We start from the raw sequence: 26,310 nt of genomic DNA, 5'->3' as shown, positions 1-26,310 counted from the left end.
TATGCAAATATATTTACATAATGAAAAATAATTACTATAATTTAAATTTTGTAGATGTCAAGGTAATTAACCTCTTGCTTACTTTCAGGACAGAACTGTGCAATGTCCCAAATTGTGATTGCTTAAAACCTACCCTCCATACATCCACACTTGGGGAGGGTGGAGTGCCTGGGACCAGAAAAGAGCCACATGGCATCTTAAACATTTGCTGATTAACTGCAAACTGAACATGCCCCACTGGCAAGGGACGTGGGAATGTACTGCAGACTATAATAACACATGCTCTTAGGCTGCAAACTTACACAATTACTAGGGAATAACCCCCATTAAACATAGTGGGATTTACTTCTAGTGGCTGTATAATGAAACATATTGAAGACTCAGATAAGGGGGAAAAGGTGTGGGGGGGAAGCAGGTATAAAGGGAGTCTGTCATGACCCTGCATTTAAAATGGAAGCAGGAAGCCCCATTTTAAATGCAAGATTTTAGGCTGGTGTAGCGTTGCTCTTCAGGACTGGAGGATGTTGCTGTGCTGCTTGTGGTCCACCGACCAGATGAGGAGGCAGAGAGAGCAGCCACCAAAGGTGGCTCATTTTATTTCAAATACTTTATTTTGGTAGTGTGGGGGATTCTAGAACACATTTATAGGCAGGAATTCCGTTGATGCAGTGAAGGGGAGAAAGCTGCCCCTGTGGCCTTTGCTTGGCAGGCGGCTGTTAAAGGCACAAACCTTCTGTCAGGAGAATGGTGGCCATCTACCTGAGTGCTGTAGAGGACTGCAGAAACTTCACTCAACCACATGTGTTGTGCAGATGTGGGAATGTTATTAATGTGGAATAGAAAATGGGAGAGTGGTTTCATATTTGCCCTTCAGATACGGAAAATACAAAATCTGATTTAAGACTACTCCACACCCTCAATGCATGTGGGTCCAGGATGTAAATGGATCACCTGCGGGGAAGGAGGGACTAGGGAGGCATTCAGCCCCTAGCCATAGCAACTGATCATGGGCAAAAGGTTATAACTGCACTGGCTGCTTTAACAAGTTAAACCAGTCGACTGATCTGGCCTGGGAAAGCTCACATTCCTCACAGCTCAGCTTGAGCATTGAAGCCTTCAAGTCTCAGAGCCCAACCAGAAGAAAAACAACTAGGGAGAGGGAGTTTTCAGGGAGAACCATGGGCAGGGGAGCTGGGCAATCCCTTTCCCATGGGCTTTAAATTGCCCCCCTGCTTTGCAAGCATTTGGCAGTGACCCAAGTCTGACATGCAGGTTTGCTGCTGTCATACATCCCCAAGGAATATCAGGCAAACATTGAGCTACGTTGTCTTGTTTCACCCATGTATCGGATGAGTATCTGCTGGTCTTTGCTTTCTTCTTCTTTTTTGCGCACCATATGGACACAATCCAACAAAAGCTAAATGTTTGTAAGTCTTATTAATTCCAACGGAAGGAATTTTAAGCATGTTTCAGTTCTGGTACTGAAACCAGTGGGATTTAAACAGGCTTAACATGGGCTGAATTGTGCTCTATGTGTTTCCAGGTGGACTTGGTCCAGAAAGCAGACTTGTACATTCTTTAATTAATGAAACAAACAAAACTTTATTTTCAAAATGAAACTGTATTTACAATCCTGACATTTGATACATGCTAGCAAAATTATGGCATCTGATGCCACCAAACAATAGCTGATGTTGGGTTAGCATTGTGAAATTGAGTGATTTTAGTTTGACATTGAAACCTCGGTTCCTTCCAGAGTCAAGTGTCATTGAAACACCACAGTTTTACATAATAATAACTTTACCTAACCTCCCCCAGACCAGCCTACCAACTTTAGGCTTAAAAGAAGAAGTGATTCATTTTGAAACACACTCTTGTACGTGTATCTGTAAAACCATATTCATGTATTTCTAGGTCACTACTCAAGATAAAATCAAAGGAAGAGCACAATTGCAACCCAATCAACCCAACACAAGAGGTAAGCAAAAGCCTTTATAGTTGTTGTTGTTGTTGTTGTTATCTCCAGAGGTTTCTTTTAACATTGGATGATCTGTAGAAGAGAGGCTTTCCGGCTTTGTAAGTTCTTTTTAAATAACTGTACCTACAAAGGAATGTGCATTTAAAAATGGGTTTGTAAAGTAGCATCTTAACAATTATTTGAAGCACCTGAAAAGTGTGTTCGCACAACAGTGTGGGATGGACATGAGGCTTTTTTTTACAGCTGATTGAAGAAAGAGATATAGAGGGCAGCCCATTTTCACATGAGAACCTTGCCACTAATTCCAATGGAACTTACACCTGTCTAAATATCCTTTATGATCCCAGCTTTATAGCTCAATCCCAAATGAACTGAGCAAAACCTAAAGGAATTAAGTGCTCTTGAAACCTTTGAGATTTAAGACCTTAAGGTGGCAATCCTATACAGACTTATTGGTGAATCAGTCCTATTGAGCATAGGGAGACTTACTTCTGAGTAAACATGCAGATGATTGGGCTTTAAGCCCTGTTGATTTTAGTAGGTTTTAAGTACCATTTGCTTCCTCTGTATTCCATCTTTTGCATTAGGATCCGAGTGTTATTGTAAAGGCAGCTCGGGAACCCCCTAAATTAACTGAACTTTAGTTTTTGTAGTTTTAGGTTCTCATTTGTGAGAGAAATGCCTTGCTTGATTTATGCTGTTCTCTTGGCTTGTTTATTAGCTAAAATGTTAAATGTTGGAATACGTTACATTGATTTAAAACTTGGGCAGTGTAAAATCTTAATGCCTTCCCAGGGAACCCCATTAATTGAATTCCATATCTCAGAACATTTGCTCCTGCTTGTCCAAAAATCCTTACAAGTTTCTCAAACATGGTCTTAAAAGTTGTTTTCCCTTTCTGAAATCAAGAGCAGGTTACTTTCTTAAGGGACTCAGTTGATCAGATTCTTGTCTTCGTGTTCTCTGGGGACTTGCACCGTTCTCATACTGGATCTTTTTAGGACTGTTACAGCTGGTACTTGGTTAAGTTGCTTAGTTGCTTCCTAAGAGTCAGGGATGCTCAGTTGATGTTTCTCAGAGGAAGTACCCCAGTGCCCTGCAGACATGTGTGTGCACATATGGTGTATCCACATGTGTGCGCAGGGCCCAAACATGAGGGCAGGGAAGGGGGTATTTTAACTGAGCCCGGAGATCTAGAGGGGCCCAGCCTCCACTTCAAGCCCATTACAATCACCCATTTGCTCTCCATTTGCCTTGAGTCCCAGTCCTCAAAGCTGCCCAGAGAGAAAGGGCAAAAGGCCCTGGCAGCGGCTGTTCCTTCTGTTCACTCCCCCGATGCTTGCTGGTGCACATCCTCTGATCCTAGAAGGGCAGAGCAGGGTGAGCAAGTGGAAATGGTGAGCGGAACAGCAATAGGGCCGGGGGGCTCTTGTCAGCAGTGGAGACCCTGGGGAGGCCTCCACTGCTGCTCCATGATGATTTTTTAAATCACTCTTTTATCATGAATGTTAACCAAATGACAAAACAAACAAACAAATTGAAAAACCCAAACCAAAAACTAACAACATATTTGGAGCACAGCTGGTCTGTGAGAATGATGCTGACTTCTGACGCTGGCTGTGCATAGAATAACTAGCATAAGATTCCAGGGACAGGGAGTGGTGTCTAAGGGGCCTTTGTCACATTTGCATAATCAATATGCACACATGTCAAACTGCTGTGTCTGGCTATCCATGCAAACCAGTCAGCCAGACATGCAAGGAGCTGAAACAAAGGGACCAAAGGATACCAGTCAATCCTCCCATTTTTCAAAACAGAGAAGGCCTTTCACGGAGGACAGGATGTGTCACAAGTTTGTACCACCCCAGAGAAATGATGCCTGAGCATTCTGTGTGCATGCGTGTGTGTGAAACAGGAAGCAGTTGGCAGCTTTTGGATATGCAGACAGACAGCGTACTGCGAATTTGTCTGGATTGGTGGCTATCTGGAGTGAGTCTACACTATCATTCTCTGGGAAGCTGATGGTTTGCTGCCTATTTTTAGAGGTCTGCTTGTTTCCCATAGGCTCTGCTTCTACATTTGTAAATAAGCCAAGTATATAAAAAAGACAACATTATTCTCCACTGCTTTCTCATCCAAAGGAAACCAAAGCCTCTAGCATTGTCCCTTGATTTCTTCACGCACAGAGAAATGGGGAGTGCATAACCGGACAAAGGTTGAGAAGGACACAGATGGAGAATTTGCGTTGGAAGAGATGTTTGCATAGTGGTGACATTAGTGTTGGCAATTTAATTAATTTTTTTTTTCCCAGCAGGGCTCCTGTGTCTTGAATTGGTGCCTGTTATACAACTGATTAAATTAGTACACCTTTCCCTACCACTACTATGTCAAGGCAGGGAAAACTTTCCCCATTAAAGTAAAGCTTTTCCCCATTGACAGCCAGCATTGTATAGTGGTTAGCATGTCAGACTAAGGCCAGAAGACCTGGGCTCAAATTCCCACTCAGACATAAAGCTCACTGGATGATCCTGGGCCAGTCACTGGCTGGGTTTGGATGTAATGTACCCGTAATCATTGTTTGCAATCCTGGGTGAAGGGATTTTCTGGACACCATGGGGAAATGGTGGTTTAGCAAGCCAGGAAAGTCCTCTCTGGAGCTGAGCATGCAATGGAGCAGTCAGGTTCATCACTTGCTCCTGCTCCATATTTTGTTGAACTGGGAATGTTATGTCTGAATTGGGCTGCTGTCTGTCAGCCTAATCTACCTCACAAGGTTGTTGAGAGGCTAAAATGGGGGCGGGGAGAAACTTGTACAGTACATCACTCTTATCTCCTTGAAGGAAGGACTGGATAAAAATGTAATAAAATAACATTTTCTGTCAATAAATTTTAGATGCAGGAAGTGACAATCCTAGAATTAATGTATGACTGTTAGGGTGTGTGTGTGTGTGTGTGTGTGTGTGTGTCAGTTACTTTAAAATATTTTGATGTATTATATGAATGGCATGGGTAGCGGTCTATGCAGTTTTATTTATTAAATGTGTGCCAGTGGTATGTGTTTGTGACTGGATATAGGACAAGAGGGTCTCCTTAGATTAGCAGTTTGGGTAGTATGGGAGGAGACTGTCTTCATACATGAATTCGATAGCAAGCCTTTTTCCTTGTGAGACAGAAGAAGAGATGAATCTTTCAACATCAGTATTTCCTGATGTAGTTCCTCCAACATTGTTACTGTAGCAGGAAGGAACTCCCACCTTAAACAAACTACCATTAGATGTGTATAATTTGGGCAACTCTGTAACAAACAGGGACCAAAAGGCAAGGCACCAGGGTTTGAAAGAAAACTAAAGAGAACCAGCCGAGATAGTTATTTATTATTAATATTTATATTCTGCTTTATCTGCTAAAAAGCCATCAAGGTGGCATATAACAATTTAAAACAATAAAACCTTAAAAATAAAAACAAGAACATTAAAAGCAGTAAAAACAAAACAAAAATATTTGTCAGTGACCCCACAGCATGACATGCCTGCATAGCTGTGACAAGAATTTCTGGATGCTTCCACTCACCCTGGGAGACAAAAGAGCCCATAGCAGAGGAATTACACAAGGCTTTTAATTTTACTTTAACTTTTAATTTAAAACAAACTTTTATTTTGGCTGTTGCACATTGTCTAGATAAGTTTCTCTTGTAGGTTTTTTGGTTGGAGGAAGTATCTAAATTAGAATGATATATCTGAAGGTTTAGTGTAAAGGTCTCTTTAAATTTGCTAATGTTGCACCAGGAGTGCATAAAGGTGGCTTGTCAGAGTTTGTGAATGACTAATTTTCTCTTTGGGATTTGTGGTCGGCTGACAGCAAGTAACTTCAGCAACAGCAGTGGAAAACATGTTGGCATTTAGTCAGAGTTGCTACAGCAAATCAAAGAAAATAGAAGCTGTTGGAAAAACAAATTATTTAAAGCCACCCTTTAAAGGGTGCAGACTTCAATCTTACTTTTATTAAAGAAATAAGGAATGGTCAACTCTGATCTCCAAAGAACTATTAGGTTACATAGAGAATGCCCTGAAGGCATATAATGTAGTTCTACTGCAGACAAAATCTATGCTACAAATTTAAAGCACATTGAAACCAGTTTAACTATCATGGATTACCCTAAGCAGCCTTGGGATGTGTGGTTTTGTGAGAGAATTAATTATTAAATATTGAATAATTTATTAGAATAATTTATTCCCTTTGCTTTATAATAAGTCACAGTCAGGAACTCTTGATATCCACAAGCAAGTCTGGAAATGTATCAGGTCCGAATTAACTTCAGTCTCCTCCCTTCCCTCTCTCCTCTCTATTTTACATTACACAAAGAGGCATTGAGGTTTTCAACCTCTATAGTAAAGTCTTAGGATGGCAGTAGATGCTGGCAAGTGATAACATGCAGTTGCATAATAGACTACAGTCTGATCAAAGGGATGTTTATGTTAATGTATCTTCCTTTTCCCCACCAGAGAAAAGAGAGCCATCTTCTCTCTCCACGGGTGATTCCATATTAGGCTTTTATCCTGCCATTGCCCTGCCTCATTTGCAGAGTTTTTCAGGGGTCCAGACGATGTCATGTCCCACTAGGAACCCTCCTGTGCTTCCCCACCATGACGTCTGTCTTTTCTCCAGTTAAGGAGGAAAAGGTGGAACAGCTGCACAATGTATTTCATTTGGTAGCATTAAGAGCAGTCTGTCTGGAAGCGCCCTAACATCGAGGGTATCTCAATCAGAAACCTGAGAAAAGACTACTGGTCTTTTAGTGCTTCCAGACGGAGGGCTCCTAGCGCTGCCAATGAGAAGGCATTGTGCAGCTTTTTCTTCTTAATAGATGTTCTGTGGTAAAAGAAAAGACAGAAGAAGTAGTGGAGAAAGCACTGGAAAATCACAAGTGGAAAGCAATTATGTCTGGACCCCCTGAAAAATTCCCTGAATAAGGCAGGGCAACGGCATATTAAAAGCCTCATCTGGAAGCACCCTTAGTCTACCAGAGTTCAAAATATCTTCTCCTCTATCCTTGTCAGCAAACTGAAACAATTACAACTAGATCAGTTTTGTTGTTGATGATGATGTACTGTGCAGCTGAGCTTTCCAGGAAAAAAAAAAAAGTTCAGCAGAAGTTTTGGGTTGATTGATACAGATAATGCACATTCCCCCCCCCCCCCGCCTCCTTTAGTAAAACAGCTTTGGCTTTGAAACCAACTGCATTTCTCCGCTGGGGTTTGAGTAAGAACTGTGTCGGGGGGGGGGGACCCAACAAAGTAGATTCTTTATGCAAAATGAAACAGAGTGTACATCTCTGCAGCTCTAGCTTGGTTCTACAGCATAAATTCTCAGGGGCCATGGCACAGTGACTGAAAGCCAATGCACAGCCACTGAAGGGGAAAAAAGAGCCTGTACAACTTGGGGTGTTCCCAGATAGAGGCCTCCTAGTGCTACGAATTAAAAGGCATTGTGCAGCAATTCAGTCTTTTTTGGAATGATGGGAGTTGTAGTCCACTGGAACTCATCAGGATGGTAAGTGGCCAGTGTGCAGGCCTGCTTGTAAGTATGTGGTTCAAGTTCCTCTACACACTGCCTTCCTAGATTTGCAGGACCATCTTTCCTCTGCTTGCAGTCCTAGGGCATCTCTTGTTGTTGTTCAGTCGTTCAGTTGTGTCCAACTCTTCATGACCCCATGGACCATAGCATGCCAGGCCTTCCTGTCCTGTGCTCTCTTCCGGAGCGTGCTCAAGTCCGTATTCATTGCATCAGTGATGCTATTTAGCCATCTCATCCTCTGCCGTCCCCTTCTCCTTTTGCCTTCAATCTTTCCCAGCATCAGGGTCTTTTCCAGAGAGTTTTCTCTTTGCATTAGATGGCCAAAATATTTGCGCTTCAGCTTCAGTATCTGTCCTTCCAATGAGCAGTCAGGGTTGATTTCCTTTAGGATTGACTGATTTGACCTCCTTGCAGTCCAGGGGACTCGTAAGAGTCTTCTCCAGCACCACAGTTCGAAAGCATCAATTCTTCGGCGCTCAGCCTTCCTTATAGTCCAGCTCTCACAGCCATACGTTACTACTGGGAAAACCATAGCTTTGATTATACAGACCTTTGTCGGCAAGGTGATGTCTCTGCTTCTTACTATGCTGTCTAGGTTTGCCATAGCTTTCCTCCCAAGGAGCAAGCGTCTTTTAATTTCATGGCTACAGTCACCGTCTGCGGTGATCTTGGAGCCGAAGAAAGTAAAATCTGTCACTGCTTCCATTTCTTCCCCTTCTATATGCCAGGAAGTGATGGGGCCAGATGCCATGATCTTCGTTTTTTTAATGTTGAGTTTCAAACCAGCTTTTGCATTCTCCTCTTTCATCCTCAACAAGAGGCTCTTTAGATCCTCTTCGCTTTCTGCCATTAGGGTGGTATCATCTGCATATCTGAGGTTGTTGATAATTCTCCCGGCAATCTTAATTCCAACCTGTGATTCATCCAACCCGGCGTTTCTTGTGATGTACTCTGCATATGAGTTAAATAAGCAGGGCGACAATATGCAGCCTTGTTGTACTCCTTTCCCAATTTTGAACCAGTTGGTTGTTCCATGTCTGGTTCTTACTGTTGCTTCTTGACCCTCGTACAGGTTTCTCAGGAGACAGGTAAGGTGGTCTGGTACTCCCGTTTCTTTCAGAATTTGCCACAGTTTGTTGTGATCCACATAATCAAAGGCATAATCGCAGTCAATGAAGCAGAAATAGACGTTTTTCTGGAATTCTCTTTCTTTCTCCATGATCCAGCGAATGTTGGCCATTTGATCTCTAGTTCCTCTGCCTTTTTGAAACCCCGCTTGTACTTCCGGTAGTTCTTGGTTCGCATACTGCTGAAGCCTAGCTTGTAGGATTTTGAGCATAACCTTGCTGGCATGTGAAATGAGCGCAATTGTAGGTAGTTTGAACACTCTTTGGCGTTGCCCTTCTTTGGAATTGGAATGTAAACTGACCTTTTCCAGTCTTGTGGCCACTGTTGAGTGTTCCAAATTTGTTGGCATATTGAGTGCAGCACTTTAACAGCATCATCTTTTAGGATTTTAAATAGCTCAGCTGGAATACTGTCATCTCGGCCAGCTTCGTTGTTAGTAATGCTTCCTAAGGCCCACTTGACTTCACTCTCAAGGATGTCCGGCTCAAGTTCAGTGACTGCACTATCATGGCTATCAGGGACATTCAGATCTTTCCTGTATAGTTCTTCTGTGTATTCTTTCCACCTCTTCTTAATCTCATCTGCTTCTGTTAGGTCCCTGCCTTCTTTGTCCTTTATCATGCCTGTCTTTGCACAAAATGTTCCCTTGAGATCTCCGATTTTCTTGACAAGATCTCTAGTCTTTCCCATTCTATTGTTTCCCTTGATTTCTTTGCATTGTTCATTTAAGAAGGCCTTCTTGTCTCTCCTTGCTATTCTCTGGAACTCTGCATTCAGTTGGATATATCTTCCCCTTTCTCCCTTGCTTTTCACTTCCCTTTGTTCCTCAGCTACTTGTAAAGCCTCATCAGACAGCCACTTTGTTTTCTTGCATTTCCTTTTCTTTGGGATGGATTTAGTTGCTGCCTCCTGAACAATGTTTCGGACCTCCGTCCATAGTTCCTCGGGCGCTCTGTCTATCAGGTCTAATCCCTTAAATCTATTCCTCACCTCCACTGTATATTCCAGCCTAAAATTCTGCATTTAGAATGGGGCTTTCTGCTTCCATTTTAAATGCAGGATCACAACGACTCCCTTTTTTGCCTGCTTCCTTTCCCCCACCCCCTTCCCCCTCCTTCTCTCCATATCTGAGTCTTCCATTATCTTTCATTGATCTCGCTCCTCTTCTTGCTGCTTTTACTCTTTTCACAGCTGAAACTGAAGTGGACAGAACACAGCGGGGTAATTTGATAGCTCACTATCTGTGATCTATTTAAAAATGGAACAAAGGGCATTTAGTGCAGCAGATGCCTTGGATGATCACGGTGTCCTGTAAAGAGCCCGCAAACTTCCATGAGGGAGCGATCTCAATCGCAGGATAAAAGCTCTGTGTGAAGGGGCCCCTACTTCCTTGTGCCCAGTTCTTCCTCACAGCTGCTCTTTCTCTTTGGTTTTCAAAACTGTTGTAATTTGCTAGTGAATTAGCAAAAAAAAAAAAAAATCACCAAGGCTGAATCTGCACATCGCTGTTGTACCATTATCATACTGCAATGATAACTATTGGTGCACATGACATCAATGCGCACCAATAGTTATCACTGCAGTATGATAATGGTAAAACTGCGATGTGCAGATTCACCCCACGTAATTGTGTCTGTCTACTTGGTTCATTATTCATTCAAGTTGTAGCATGCCCTGTTTCAGTGGGGAGTTTAATAGTATGCTTTAAAAAAAATCTACACCAGCATCAGTTAAAGTGGAATAACCAACGTTTAGGAACATTAAAATGCACCACAGCATTGTGACTGGTTTGAGCAACTAGATTGGCAGGAAGATGATAGCAGCACTCGGAATAATCAGAGAGGAATAAGGTGATAAATGAGAAACCATGCAAAAAATGTCTGAGGAAAGGTGAACAGAAACCTGTATGTTTAACTTGGGGTGGGGGAAGGCTTAGGAGAAGATATCCACATTTTTGTTTGAAAGGTTTGAGATTGAATGATGGCTTTTCTTTCTCAGTGAAGTAGGCAGGCCAAGAACCCTTGGCCTGATCCATTTTAATCAATGAGAGAGTTTGCCACTGACATCAGTGGGAGCTGCCCCTCTTCAAGGGTGTTCTTGGAGGTTTTAAAGTCTTAGAATGGTAGGCCTTCCTGCCTTGGGGCCTCCTTCTCCATACCTGAAAACACCACGCCTATCCTTATCCTCATCCAAAATTCTTTCATTCCACGATCAAGTTGCATCATGCCAGAGGTGCCTGGAAAATAATAACATAAATTTTGCAATACCCAGCCTGTACGTTTGTAAGCAAGTAACCTGAGCCATACCCACCACCTCAGAAGACAACAAGAAGCTCAGAGGGGTCACCAGATATTTAACCTGGTTGAAGGAAAATTCTTCCCCAGAAATGGCCATCAGTTAGACATGAACATGAAAGCAGGCACCGTTTATTGAGCTTGCTCATGGGGAAATATCCTTAACCTTGTAGCACAGATGTGGGAGAAAGTTAAGGAGGGTGCATAGCTTGCAATAACACCAAGGTGAGTAGAAGAGGGAAACCTGATGATGAATGCTTCTGCCTGGCTTTGCCACTTCACTTTAGCATGTTTGCCATGTTTGGGACCTGGGTGTCTCTCTTAGAAGTCTACAGCTGTCCTTAGCACATGACAAGTGTCGTACTAGTTTACCACCTGAACATGCATTCATTTCACTTATTCAGAGAATTTATACTGTGCCCTCTCAGGTTAGCTCTCAGGACTGCTGAATGTGATGATGGAGAAGCCAAATCAAATGACTGATAATCCCTTTGAGATTAGCCAATGGTGTAATAGCAGACTCCACATGCTCTAGAGATATGACAGCTCTTTTACTGCAAAAGAGAGCCCTGCACATTTCCGTTTGCTGTTACAATGGTTGGCGTGTGATAAAACAGTGTGGTTTCCTCTTAAGCATGTGAAAGTGGATGGGAACGCTATGCTGGTACGGACAGGTTTCTGACTTCAGGGTTCAGCTTCTCTCTGAAGCATATATACACTCTGGTGGTGATCTCTTCCTCCACTCTGCCCAGGCTTTTCCCAGTTCATTCCAGCATGGAGACTGACAATAAGACCCCAGTGGGGGAAGTCCCAGGGGAAGACAGCAGAAAAGTAGGTAGCCTTTCTACTGTTGGATGCTGTGTAATTGCAACTAATAACTACCATTTCTCTTTTTCCTCCCCTGTCATGCTGTGCTTCAACCCGCTAAGATACTGAAGCCTTTTGGAGTGTGTTAGATAACATCCAGCTATTGAATTGCTTCATGCTTTTCCTCTGTACAGTTTAGAACAGCATTTTAGCTGCACAACCACCCTGAGGAGTAGGTTACTTGGAGAGGCCGTGACTGGCAATGGGCTGCTCACTGAGGTTCATTGTTTAGTGAGGATTTGAACCTGTATTTCCCTCATTAAGCCCAGTACTTTAGCCACTATACTACATTGGTCCTGATCCTGACCTTGAGAGCCTACCCTTGACATCTTTTGTGGGGAATGAGGATGAGTTTGAAGGTCTGGTCCCAGCCCTGGAAAAGAATGGAGTAACATGCAAATCTGTAAAATCACCAGTATGTTCACCCTAGGCAAATTATGGAGGAATATCTAGTGGCTTTTATGCTGCTTGATTTTAGCTATTTTCAAGGCCTGGCTTAACATTCAGTGTCACTTGAGAGACTTTTGCACATATAACATTAGCTAATGTTAAACACTTTCTAGGGCTGGAGTTCCTTTGAGTGGATTACTTGTTGGAAAGGTCTTCATAAATGTATAGTGACAACCCCAAACAACCACTCTACATTTTCTGGGAGTAACTGCCGAAGGCTCAACAAGTAGCCGCTCTGTGTTTTATTGATCAGTTTTATGACTAGTCCATCTGATCTATTATATTTCTCCTTTTCTGAGTATTACTGATGCCTTAAGATGGGGAGGATTGGAAGAATACTTTTGATACAAAACTGTCCTTTTAATTTCTAATCAGAAAATAGAGACTCATCAGATTAAGGCATTGTTCATATTATGTTTGAAGTGCCATAGCGTTCCTTTTGGCCTCCCACACACTCCTTTACACTAACTCATTATGGTATGGCATGGTTCTCCTCTTTCCAAAGAAACCAACAACTTGCAAGTCAGTAGATTCCAAGCAGCAACTCATGATCCTTGTTATAGTATAGCAAGACTGCCAAAAACAACACTTCTAACTCTGCATCTAAGACCGGAAATGAAAGTCGAAGTATCCTCATCGTTATAGTTTATTAATTATTTAGCATTAAGTGTCAACAAATAAAAAGTAATGGTGAGTGGAGAGAGCAGGAAAGAGTTAGCACATGCCTCTCTTTTCTTTTAGGGGCTGTGCTTATGATGGGCTGATGCAGCCACAAACCCACAAAGAGTGCAAACGGGCTTGGGGAAGAGAGTGCATGGGAAGCCAGTCCTTCTCTCTCCCCCAGGTATACCTGATCCCTACCCTTTCCTACAAACCAGTCTCTGCACGCTTGCCAGACTACCAGGACAATGCTAGTGGTCTTAGGCTAACATGCATATTGTTATGGGGTTGGGGTTGGTCTGAATTACCTTTCAGCTCATTGCCACGGTCTATGATTGCAAAGAGATTCAGGATCCCTTCCAGCTATGTAATCCTTGATTCTAGGATTTCTGGAAATTGAGCTATCAGTGTGAGTGCCTTGAAGCACTAGTCTTGAGAAATGACAAAGGGCAGTTGATAGCCGACAACATTCTGGTAATGTGTTTCAATGGGAGCTCGGATAGCCCAAGAAGGCATAGGTGATGGACGGAAATGACTCATCTTCCTTTCCCCACTAGACAAGGGGAGGGAGGGAGCTCTCTGCGTTTAGCAGGAAGTTAGTCTGTGCTCAAACTGGATCTGTCAAGGAGGCAGAGAGTGACTTTGCTGTCTGCTGGAAATCCTATGGCACTATGGGCTCCCCATAACACCTGATGGGGAGCAGGAATCTGTTGGAGTGCTAATGCTGTGAACCATCAACTCATGCTCAGTTATATAAATCTTATATCACAGGAATGCAATAATTCTTTGGTGACCTTCTAAGGAAACTGAATCCTGGGTAAATATTGAAACCCCTGAAACCTTTCACCACTCAGAAGTGGAGTGCAAATGTGTAAGAAAATGTCCACTACTGCTGGTTGTGGGAGCCAGGGATGTGGTGGGAGTTGGTTAGCTTCTGCCGGTTGTTTTCTCCTGCTATCCTTTTCAAAACTTTGCCTATTCATCCATACGTGAACACACCAAGCAGTGTTATCTGCGCACTAGGAAGAGCCATGCAGTGTTATCTGCACCCTGAGTAGGCATTAGACCTAATTAGTAGTGATGGATTGTCGAAGCAGCCACACCTTTTCCTTCCTGGAACATACGTTGGATGCATCCCACCTTATTAATTTTTCAAGAGCAGCTACACAGACTTACGAGTGTATCTTTTTATTGGTGGTCATAAGTCTGTCCAGCCTTATTCCATGTACATGGCAGCACTTAATGCTAGTTTTCTGTAGCTGGCAACTCTTCAGGCTAAGGGCATCTTCCTGAGTCTTATTTTCTTACCGATTTTTGCCCAGTTAAGTTTGCTTTGCAGAGAGTGGGAACAGCGTTGCCCAAAATGAAATGAGCTGTACTCGTAAGCTTTCCACCTCTTGTGCAATGTACAGCACAGTAGTCCTATCAACGGAAACCATGCCCACTTTCAAGCTACTGTTCCCCGTCTCCTGATATCAGTTGCCTTGGATGTTTCAAAGTTGGTGGAGTGCACTCCACAGATTCAAACAGACGAGCTTGTTTACAAACAAGCTTCCATTTTTATCATCAACCAAGGACTTCTATGCAGAGGTCTCTCAGGCTGTGGCCGCTCTTTCCTCAAGACAGAAGCAAAGTGTGTTGCCCTTAATTACTTCCTGGTTCCTCCCATTCAGGCTGAATCCAGCAGTTCTTTCATATCGTTACAATGGATTTCCTTGCAATGTGCCCAAAGCCATAAGGTGGCCTGCAATAAATATTATTAATGCCTGCAATCCATTGTGTTTAAATAATGAAAGGTCTGGTATGGAGGGGGAGGTGTTGGTTGGTTATTTTTTTAACAATATACCTTGAAAGCATGTAAAGATGGATGGAGATAAGAACTGCTTCTTTTGAAAAAAATGACACCCTTAACTCATAAGCCCTATACAGAGCCAAGTTGTTTCCGGCTGATTTGGGTGTGTTTGTTTTTTTAAAAGATGCAGGGATATAGGTTTGCCTGAGTCATAATAGCTGACATAGATCCCTTGTCTGCTCACCTCAGATATGTGGGGGTGGTCTGTGTACTTGGTAGTGAGGGAAAGAGACTCTGCTTGTACTCAGAGGAACGCTTAGGGCCAAGATGGATCTACATGAAAAAGAGGTTCACAGCACCGTAATATGCTTTGAGCTCTCTAATGTACATGTTTGTGTGCATGCGCATGTGTGCCATAGCACTGAATCAAATCTGGGTATACGCTGGAGCCACTCCATAGTGACCGCCTGCCCATCCTCTGCCTACTGTTGGGATGGGGGGGAGTGCCCCACCACTGGTTCCCTGACATTTTTATTTATTTGAATTTCTTAGTTGCCTTTCTCTTAAACACACACACACACACACACACACACAACCTCAAGGTGACTTACAAAAAATTGTTAAAACACATACAATATGAAATAGCTAAAAACAATTTCCATTACAAAAGCTAAAATGTAATAAAACAACTAAAACATCAGTATAGACCATAACCAAAACAACTGAGGCATAAAGCCCATCATATGCCTTCAAATGTCTGATAGTAGAAGAAAGTCTTCACCTGGCATCAAAAAGACAACAATGTTGGTGCCAGGTCCAGGTGGGCCTCACTGGGGAGAGTGTTCCATTTAGGGGGCGTCCACTGAAAAGACTTTCTCCCTTGTTGCTGTCCTCCGAGCCGCCCTTGGAGGAGGCACTCTGAGGACCATGGATGTTGAGCTCAGTGTATGAGTAGGTTCATACCAGGAGAAGTACTCTATCAGGTATTGTGATGCAGAGCCATATAAGGCTTTATAGGTCAAAACCAGCACCTTGAATTGGGCTCAGGAATGTATAGGAAGCCAGTGCATGCAGGCCAGAATTGGAGTTATATGCTAGGACCTTTTGGCCCCAGTTACAGTTTGACTGCCACATTTTGCACTAGCTGCAGTTTCCAAACTGTCTTCAAAGGCAATCCTGTGTACAGGGTGTTGCAGTAATTTAACTTGGAGGTTATCAGACCATAGACCACGGAAGCCAGGTTATCCCTGTCTAGACAAGGGCATAGCTGGGCCACCTGCTGGTGGAAGGCACCCCATGCGGCTGAAGCTATCTGAGCCTCAGGTGACAGTGATGGTTCCAGGAGAACTGTCAAGCTATAAGCCTGCTCCTTGAGAAGGAGTGTGACCCCACCTAGAACAGGTTGAACACCCTCCATCCAGTCAGAAGAACAGCTCACTAATAGCATCGTGGTCTTGACTGGATTGAACCTACCTGCACACTACATTCATCACCTAAGGCACTCCTCCAGGTGCCTCCTCCAAGGGACAACAAGAGAGAGTACCTTCTGAGTGGTGGCTCCCCAATTATGGAATGATCTTGACAAGGCTCACCTGGTGCCAACATTGTTACGTGTTTGGCGCCAGGTTAAGACCTCCTTCTTCTCTCAGACATTTGGTAGCATATGATGAAAGTTTAATCAGGTCCTGGATTTTTCTTATTATTGATGGCTTTAAAATATTTTAGATATATGTGTGTACTGTCTGTGTATATGTTTGTACACTTAAATGATTTTTATAATGTATAAGGTTTTAATAGGGATGGGTGGATTCCCTACCTGCTGCTCCGGGGGGAATATGCCCGTGGGGGGGAGGCGATCCGTTCCTCGCCCCGGAATTCTGGCCAGCCAGCTCCGCTCCACGGTGATTCCATGGAGCCGCCAGCCAGCCAGCTTAAACTAAGACCTTTACGGCCACAAATGGCATAGTGGATGCCATTTGCGTCCCTGGTTTTTCATGTAATATTTGCGTAGCCTATCACGTGAAAAAGCAGGGACACAAATGGCGTCTACTACGCCATTTGCGTCCGTGAAGGTCTTAGTTTAAGTTAAATGCAGCCATTTACAGCTGCATTTACCTTAATCTAAGACCTTTACAGCCGCAAATGGCGTACTGGATGCCGTTTGCGTCCACAGTCAATCCCCCTCAGCCAGCGATACGGCAATGGCGGCCATGTTGCTGGCGCTCTGGAGCTGGCCGGCAGCTCTGCAGGATCATTACAAGGAGGATCCGGCTGAAGACGATTCCGGAGGGAGGCGGAGGTGGAATTCTCCGCCATCCCTAGGTTTTAATCTTTGTAAACTGTCCAGAGAGCTTTGGCTGTTGGGCAGCATAGAAATGAAAGAAATGAATGGAGTTTCAGTTCACTGTTGCAGCCAGGCACCAGTCTAGCACATCCATTGCCTCACCTGATGAAAATGAAAACGAGAAATAGAGCTGTGTCATCAGCATACCAATGACAATACGCTCTCAAACTCCTGATGACCCCACTCAACGGTTTCATGTAGATGTTAAATAGCATGGGGGACAAAAGTGACCCCTGCAGAACACCATACTAGAGAATCCTTGGGGCTGAGCAATATCCCCCAGGCACCATCTTCTGAAGCCAACCATCCAAGTAGGAGTGAAATCATTGCAGTGCATCCCACTCCTAACTCAAGACAACCGCCCCAAAAGGATATCATAGTTGATTGTGTCAAAAGCCGCCAATTGATCAAGGAGAATCAACAAGGTCATTCACTCCTGATCTCCCCTGACATGGGTCATTGTGCAGGGCAATCAAAGCTGTTTCTGTATCCAGCTGCTGCAGCATCCCTGAGATGGAAGCGGCTTGTCTTGGGGAACCAGGTGCAGGGCTCTTCCTTCCTAGCAGGCAGCAGAAGAGGTGGAGCTGGCAGCGATGGAGTGTCTGTCGCTTGTATCAAGATTTGATTCACTGTTATGCTATAAACTGGCCTTCCCCAACCTTGTGTCCTCCAGATGTGTTGGACTACTATGCTGGCTGGGGGGTTATGGGAGTTGTAGTTGTAGACAACACATCCAGAAGGCACCAAGTTGCGGACAGCTGCTGTAGACACGTACACACAGTAAAAAGAGCACAACACCCATTCAGAGTACCGTGATACCTTTTTTTAAAATGTAATTACATTACATTAATGTAATATCTTGGTCCTTAGTTCACTTGTTCTAGGGCTGATCCAGGGCTGATATGGAGAAAGGTTCTGAGACTGAGGTCTGCCAATCCCTGCATGTCATAAATCTTGATAATATAATCTGCATAGTGATTATAGAACTTGGATGTTCAAAGCCTGGCGAAGAGAGTGCAGAAGGCATTTTATTGTATCTTCAGCTCTTTGGCTTTACCGTGCGTTTGGAAGAGCAGCTTTCAACCAGAATTGATAAGTGAGTCTTGGTGGAATTGGGAGTTTGTATTTTACATCAATCCCTGTGAGGCACTGAGCAAGTCAAAATAACTGGCTTCTCTATTTTTAAGGAGAAGGAAATAGAGTTAAAACCAATAGGCTTGCTAGGACAGATATATTGACCACCTTTTTTGGGTAATAAAAACATTATGGGGTGGGGTGGGGGGTTAGTGGGAAAGGGATTGAGAAATTTTAATGGAGAGGATGTGGGTGGGTGAGTGGGATCTTTAGTGACTTGAAAACTGCAAATTTAAAGGAAAATTTACAGAGATTACATTATCTATGATATCTGACACCACACACATTGAAAATGATATATGATATGGTGTTTTCTATGAAGATTTAGTTAAAGGAAATGTAATATGTACTACATATATAGATGGAATGTAAGCATATTTGTGTGTGTGTGTGAATATATATATATACACACACACACACACATTCATATATGAATGAATATATATATATATATATATATAAATTTAAAAGACGAAAAGAAGAAAATTATATATGCATTAGACAGTGATGCATGTTGGAGATGCAGGGATTTATGTGTTGATTTAAGGCATGTGTTTGGTAATGTGGAAAAATTAAATTCTGGATAAATCATGTTATATTATATCAAACATCCCTGAGTACAAAATCCCAGAAGACCTCATTGTTACCATCTTTAATTATTTCCATGGAGTTGTTGAAATGGACATGAGAGAAATGGTGGATTATCTGCTAGCCCGGGCTAAAATGTCTATTGAAGTTTTTTGGGAGGACACCCATTGCTTCATCTATGTTGGATTGGTTAAAATCTGAGACACTGTGATTATCTCAAAATTAATATATCACATTCAAATTTAGGAAGGCAGGACTATGTGGAATTTTTTTTTTTTTTACTAAGATAGATAGTATTTGCAACATTTTGAAGCTACATATTCCAGGACAATATCTGACATCATGCATTTTTCTCTAATTTAATTAATCTACATGTTTATAATGTGAAACATTTCTCATTTTGGTATGTAACTATTACGGTTTTTCTAAATATAAGTTTAAGAAAAACTCAACAAAACCTGAACATTATTTATTAAAATTTCTGGAGGACCACAGTAGACCCCACACTCTAAAACTGTTACAGAGATAGTATACATTGAATTATAGCAGAGCAGTGACAAATCTGTTTTTCTTATTTATTGTAGATGGACCTGCCTCATAAATTTTCTAGGAAAGAGGTAAGAATATAACATTCATTCCCTAATAATGAACATAGGAAGAGCCCTGCTGGGTAAGACCAAAACTCCATCTAGTCCCACATCCTGTTTCTAACAGTGTACAGCCAGATGCCTCAGAAAGCCCACAAGGGGGAAGGAAGGCAACCCAACATCTACGATTTAGAAGTATATTTCCTTTGAACCTGGAAGCTTCCTTTAGCCATCATGGCTTATAGCAGCCTTCCCCAATTTGCAACCCCCATGATTACTGGAGTAGTAGTCCAACACATCTAGAGGGCACCAGGCTGGGGAAGTCTGGTTTACAACATTTCCTCTATGAATTTACATTTTGTCCATGGCTTTGTGTGATCCCCATTTAAAGCCATGTAAATCAGTGGCCATCATTGCCAAAGACTTCCATTAGCTAATTATGCATTGTGTGAAATGGTACTGAACTTTTTCTGTCTGGGGCATACTGCCAATCATTTTTACTGGGTGAGGTCTAGTATTAGGTGCTGAAAAAGAAAGAAAGAAAGAAAGAAAGAAAGAAAGAAAGAAAGAAAGGGATTGGATTGTAATCTCTGGAAATTCTGTTTGTCTCACCCTTGTTATTGTGAAATTCAGCGTAAAACACACCTGTGCCTATTATAGAATTCGCCATTGATAGGTTCACCAAGAAGCCTCCCGGGAACACTTTGGCAGGTTATAGTCAGTAATTGCGGAGCCACCAGGAATTATGGATGTCCCGGACAGGAGCTGGGCCTTCCCCGCACAACCTCCTGATCAGCTTATAGTCCCTCCCCTCTGCTTCCCCCATCTCTGACTAAACCACACCACTTTCCTCTCTCCTCACAGTGGTTACGTTCGAGTTCGTTAGAAAGCATAGCCTGAGGTTGCCAAGTAACTGCACCTCTGCTTCCTCTTTCTTGAGGCATGTCAAAAGAGCTGGCTGGGCTGGGCTGGACCATGGCTTGAGCTGGAAATTGTATCAGCAACAATATCAGGGCCTCCTGATCAGGGCCGGCCCAAGACATTTTGCTGCCTGAGGCGAAGGACAAGATGGCCGCCTCCCCCATTCCATGTATAGAAGCCAACTGGACTGGCAGTTAAATTTTACTTCAACATTGGTGATGGGATAGCATCCTCTGTTGCACCTGAGGTAGTAGGCTAGTTTAGGGGGCCCAGGACAGGCTGTTTGGCATACACAGCTCTGTCTTCCAAGAAAGAGGTATAGCTGGGGGCTCAGGAGGAACCCTGAAAGGGCTGCTGCTGGTGTCCCCCAGTGTCTGCTGCCTGAGGTGGTTGGCTCACTCTGCCCTAACGGTAGGGCTGGCCCTGCTCTTGGCAGTTAGTTGTTTGTTGCCTCTGTAGGGGAGTGGTCCGGTTTCATGTGCCACGCTGGATGACCTGACCCTGGAACAAGATGTCAGTCAAGTGTTGAGCATTGCCCTCTGATTTTTTTTAGACAGATTGGGCTTCTGTCCTGCATTTTAATGGCTATATAGAATCATAGAATAGTAGGATTGGAAGGGGCCTACAAGGCCATCGAGTCCAACCCCCTGCTCAATGCAGGAATCCAAGTCAGAGCATCCCTGACAAATGGCTGTCCAGCCTCATCTTGAAGGCCTCCAGTGTGGGAGAGCCCACCACCTCCCCAGGTAATTGGTTCCATTGTCGTATTGCTCTTACAGTCAGGACGTTTTTCCTGATGTTCAGCCGGAATCTGGCTTCCTGTAACTTGAGCCCATTATTCCGTGTCCTGCACTCTGGGATGATCAAGAAGAGATCCTGGCCTTCTTCTCTGTGACAACCTTTCAAGTACTTGAAGAGTGCTATCATGTCTCCCCTCAGTCTTCTCTTCTCAAGGCTAAACATGCCCAGTTCTTTCCGTCTCTCTTCATAGGGCTTTGTTTCCAGTCCCCTGATCATCTTTGTTGCCCTCCTCTGAACCCTCTCCAGTTTGTCGGCATCCTTCTTAAAGTGTGGTGCCCAGAACTGGACAACAGTACTCCAGATGAGGCCTCACCAGTGCTGAGTAGAGGGGAACTAGTACTTCCCGGGATTTGGAAGCGATGCTTCTATGAATGCAGCCCAAAATAGCATTTGCCTTTTTTGCAGCCACATCACATTGTTGGCTCATATTCTGCTTGTGATCGACAACAATTCCAAGATCCTTCTCGCTTGTAGTGTGGTTGAGCCACGTATCCCCCATCTTGTAACTGTGCATTTGGTTTCTTTTTCCTAGGTGCAGAACTTGGCATTTGTCCCTATTAAATGTCATTCTGTTGTTTTCTGCCCAGCACTCCAGTCTATCCAGATCACTTTGAATGTTGTTTCTGTCTTCCAAAGTATTAGCTATCCCTCCCAATTTTGTGTCATCTGCAAATTTGATCAGCATTCCCTGCACCTCCTCCTCCAAGTCATTAATACAAATGTTGAAGAGCACTGGGCCCAGGACTGAGCCCTGCGGTACCCCACTCGTTACCTCTCCCCAGTTTGAGAAGGTCCCATTGATAAGCACTCTTTGAGTCCGTTTCTGTAGCCAACTGTGGATCCACCGGATCGTTGTTTCATCTAGCCCACTTTGAGCTAGTTTGCTCATCAGGATATCATGGGGCACTTTGTCGAAAGCTTTGCTGAAGTCGAGGTATATGATGTCTACAGCATTCCCATGGTCTACAAGGGAGGTTACTTGATCAAAAAATGAGATCAGATTTGTCTGGCAGGACTTGTTTTTGACAAATCCATGTTGGCTTCGAGTAATCACGGCATTGTTGTCAAGGTGCTTCCAGATGGATTGCTTTATGATCTGCTCCAGAATTTTCCCAGGGATTGATGTCAGACTGACTGGTCTATAGTTCCCAGGTTCCTCTTTTTTACCCTTTTTGAGGGTAAAAATTTATATATTTATCTGGAGAAAAATGCAGGCAGCTATACTAGTGCCTTTGAGATGTACTGGCTCTCTGTTTGCTGTGGCACCCTGTGAACTAAACTGAGTAGTTGATTGGTGGGATTGTGTCCCATTCCAGTCACCACAACTGCGTGGCTCAACTTCCCATCTTACTGGCTAGTCTGTGGCTCAGGAAACAAGGTTTCCAACTAGGGATGTACATATTGTGCAAAATCCGTTCCATGTGTGTTTTGTGGATTTTCAGGCACCTTTCATTCTGTCGTCCGCCCATCGATGGAATCAGATTTTTTATTTCCAAATTTGCACAAATTCACATTTGTGCCAATGCACAGTTATACAAATTTGCACGTATGAAAATGCACAAATTCCCCCCAAATGTGCATTTCATGCTTTAGCCTATGGGGCAAATGTGCATTTTTGGCTGTTTTTTTTTTTATTTTGCATATTTTTCTGTGCTGAAATTTGCACAAAATTCGGGAAATTTAGAAAACCAGTCCACACGTCTGTGGAATCCGCCCAACAAGGGAGAAGCTAGTCCACTGTGGAATCCATGGATCAGATTCATGAAAATCCAAACTCATTTGGTTGTGTTGCAGGTTTCTCTGACATCCCTATTTCCAGCATAGCAGGGGAGGTGTCCAGCTACAGCAAGGGTAGGCAACCTGGTGCCCTCAAGATGTTTTGGACTACAACTCCCATAATCCCTTCTGGGAATTGTAGTCCAAAATATCTGGAGGACACCAGATTGCTTACCCCTGAGCTACAGAGTCACATGGAACTGGAGTTTCAGCCATAAGAGGTGTTGCATCCGCAACTGGTAGGCACCAACTGAATGGTTTTATAGCTGGCCCTGCTTCTCCATCCCTTTCTCGAGCATCAGCAAGGCATCCTTTCCTCCTCCCAAGTAGCATGTGGAGAAGGGATGTGTTGTGTGCTCAGATGGGCAGTGCAACTTCTGGTCTGGGGTTTTGCTCAGACCCTCTGCTGTGTCTGCTCCTGGGGCCCTGGAAGTGACTTTGAAGGTTCTGGAGTTGGAAACTGGTACCAGTCATAGTGTATTAGGTCCTCCCCAAGTGGGCACCTGCCTGGTTGGTGATCTCGGGAGGTTTGTCGACCTCCACTGACTTCCCTTTCTCCCCATGGGTCCGGGATGGGGAACCTCCAGCTTGTGGGCCCATTCAGCTTGTTGGACCTTGGATGAGACCTCTCACCCTCCCAGAAGCCCCACTCCTTGAGAGGGGAGGGGGGGCACGAGAGCATTTGCTCCTGTGTTGCCGTCCCCATGGGGGGAACACAACAGCGCAGCAAAGCCGGTGCCTTGGTGGGCTTTGCTCTGCCTCGGCTTCCCTCCGCCCGAGCAGAGTGAAGCCGGCTCCCTGACTGAGGCACCAGCGGGAGGAGCTCCAGCTGCCCTTTGGCTGGGGACTCGAGGATGTCAGGGGGCGGGGCCAATGCCACGGACGAGCCCCCATCCCCAGATGCCAGCCAGCCTGCGGGGGAGTCCAGGGGTGGCAATCAGGAACAAAAGTGGGCTGGCCGTGGGGTCTTCCCCCTCCACAGTCTCATCCAGTTCTGCTCCCAAGAGGTAGGCCAAGCCATGTGCTGTTGTTCCGAATTAGACGGCTCCGTCTAGCTCTCTCACTCTACCTGCATGAAATCTAGCCCTGAGCTGTTTGGAAAGAGCCACACCTAGATGATGTAATATGAAACACACACACACACACACACCACCATACATTATCTAAGGCCCCATTGATTAACACTTCCTCAGTACACTGTGCAAGGATACTAGTTCACAAGATGTTGACTTTGTGCTGATTTGCTCCTAACATGCTGTTGCAGCTCACCCTGCTGTATGAAGAAGTCCTCTACACCATTCTACATCGCTTGGGCAAACCAGAACCCAACCATGTTGCTGATCCAGATGAGCTGTACGATTATGTGCAGAAGGTCAGACTAAAGGGCCAAACCCATCTGTCTTTATCCAGTCCAAAGTCTTTCTTCCCCCTCTATTTGGGGTCATGTTCTTTTCCTACCCAATTATTTCATTCCCAGTATGACGACTACCTCAGTTTCCCTAATCTCTCCCCAAATGATCGCTTCGGACAAGTGATTTTCTCTGCAGTATAGTTATGATGAATGTCCCCAGGTCGCTCAGTCAGAGAGCAATTGCAAGCAAGTAATGACAGGACCAGAAGCCAGCAGAATGAGCTGAAGCTTTAGCCATTCCTGGTTTCATTTGCTAAGACAGCTTTCCCTATCTTGCTGCTCTCCAGATGTTTTGGACTATAACTTCCATCACCTCAAACAATAGGACATGCTGGCTGGGCCTGATGGGAATTGTTCAAAACATCTGGAGGGCACCAAGTTGGAGAAGGCTGCCCTAAGAGGATCTAGGATTTGAAAGGAGGAATGCAACGTCTAGTGCCACCTTACTGGCAGAAATATTGTCTACGGGGCTAAAGAAGGAGATTTAGCTGAAACGGAGTTCCATCAGGAAGTGAGTGGCTAGGCTTAGGCTGTTCTGCAGCAGTAAATTTCTGCACAACGTTGCCACAAAATTAACCAGGAGTAATATGTTCTGTTCCCACCTTATCCTGTGCCCTGCCTTAGTCCCAGTTAATAACACTTCTCAAGTCAGCACCACACAAAAGAGGTGCTAGCCTTTCCTCAGTGCTCCCTTTGTTTGTATGGTTGCCTCCGCTCTTCCATTCCCCCCTTCCATTCTGTAATTTGATGTTGTGCATATCCATCGATTTTCTAAATCCATCTTGCACAACACCTGCCTACTTTGCAATCTTGCAAAGGCCTTCTTGATCTCCACTATTCTTTGCAGTAAAAATGACAACTAGGCAATGTTGTTGGGGTCCACTGGAATTGACATGGGCACAGAATGAATGCTCTTTGAAAAGGTCGCCTCATGACCCCAATAACAGCCCTCTACTCCAAAGAGCAAGAAAGACATATATATTGGAAATGTGCAAGCAGCTACCCCGAGCTATCAAGGGGCAATGCAAACTGAAACCGTAAGAATTGCAACAAAAGATATTCCCTTAGATATTCTACTTTTAAGGCATTTATCTTCAGAAACCCAGAATATTTATGAGTCGAGGCCAGGGGTGAGGAATCTTTTCAGCATTCAGGGCTGTATTCCTTTGGGAATAATTTATTCAGGGCCATGTGGCATCAGTAGGCAGGGCCAGAACCAAAAGTGGGCAGAGGCACCCCTTCCCTCCGACCTGGGTTGCATGATATGACAGCCCACTGTGGCTTAATTTACTCACAGGGGGCTGTTGCATTGTGCTGTGCACCTGCAGGCACCATTTTTACACAGTGCCCACAGGTGCCCAATTTGCTGCAGCTTGTCATTTTGTGTGAACCCAGGTGGCAGCAGTTGTTGAGGGTTATTTGACAACCCTCAAATAACCCTCGGCTTGTTTTAGGATTATTTGAGAGTTGTTTAGCCCTCAAACAACCCCTGCTGCCTGAGTTTGCATGACACGACAAGCCACGGTAAGCTCGGTGCCTGTGGGCAGCATGCAGAAATGGTGCCTGTGGGTGCCCGGCATGACGCAACAGTCAATGTGGGTAAATTATGCCATGGTAGACTGTCGTGACATGTGAACAGACTCTCTGTCTCTGCCATCCCACTTCTCGCTCTCTCCCTCCTCACCCAGTGAACTGTCAGGGGAGGGACAGATTACTCTTGCCAGAGATCTGAACAGATCGCTTGCAGAGGACTCTGGAAATGAGGCCAAGGGTGTGGTCTTAGGGCTGCAGTTTGCCCACTCCTAATCTTAAATGGTATGCTTGTTACTGCCTCCTTTTCACAGAGTTTGAGATGCCAGGACTTCTCTCACTCTGTGCAGTATTGAAACCAAGTTCTGTTCTAATTTTTTTTCCTAATATCTAAACCAGGCCTTCAATATGGAACCAGAAGAGCATAATATTATACTACAGCGGGTCAAAGAGCTAGAGGTAAAGTAAAAAGTAC

The 26,310-nt window shown here is 44.1% G+C and overlaps 1 protein-coding gene across 4 annotated transcripts in view; it reads left to right on the top strand.

Annotated features, from left to right (window-relative positions):
• The first annotated feature begins 1,872 nt into the window (after positions 1–1,872).
• Positions 1,873–26,310, top strand: part of UNC13D (unc-13 homolog D) — a 66,833-nt gene continuing 42,395 nt past the window's right edge. For 2 of the 4 annotated variants that reach the window (XM_084838110.1, XM_084838107.1), the window contains exons 1-4: positions 11,560–11,805; positions 19,394–19,426; positions 24,159–24,266; positions 26,235–26,294. In XM_084838110.1, the coding sequence (XP_084694236.1) occupies positions 11,749–11,805; positions 19,394–19,426; positions 24,159–24,266; positions 26,235–26,294 (258 nt within the window). In that variant the 5' untranslated portion in view covers positions 11,560–11,748. Of the gene's footprint in view, positions 1,979–11,559; positions 11,806–18,119; positions 18,184–19,393; positions 19,427–24,158; positions 24,267–26,234; positions 26,295–26,310 lie in introns of those variants that run through there. The other 2 variants (XM_084838108.1, XM_084838109.1) reach the window with 2 other exon arrangements.

The sequence above is a fragment of the Heloderma suspectum genome, chromosome 2 (genome assembly GCF_057233095.1).
Source record: "Heloderma suspectum isolate Gila_16-S chromosome 2, 16-S_ref, whole genome shotgun sequence".
In the NCBI taxonomy this organism is placed as follows: domain Eukaryota; kingdom Metazoa; phylum Chordata; class Lepidosauria; order Squamata; family Helodermatidae; genus Heloderma; species Heloderma suspectum.
Note: the sequence above shows the minus strand (reverse complement) of the source record. Positions and strands in the feature narration are given on the sequence as shown.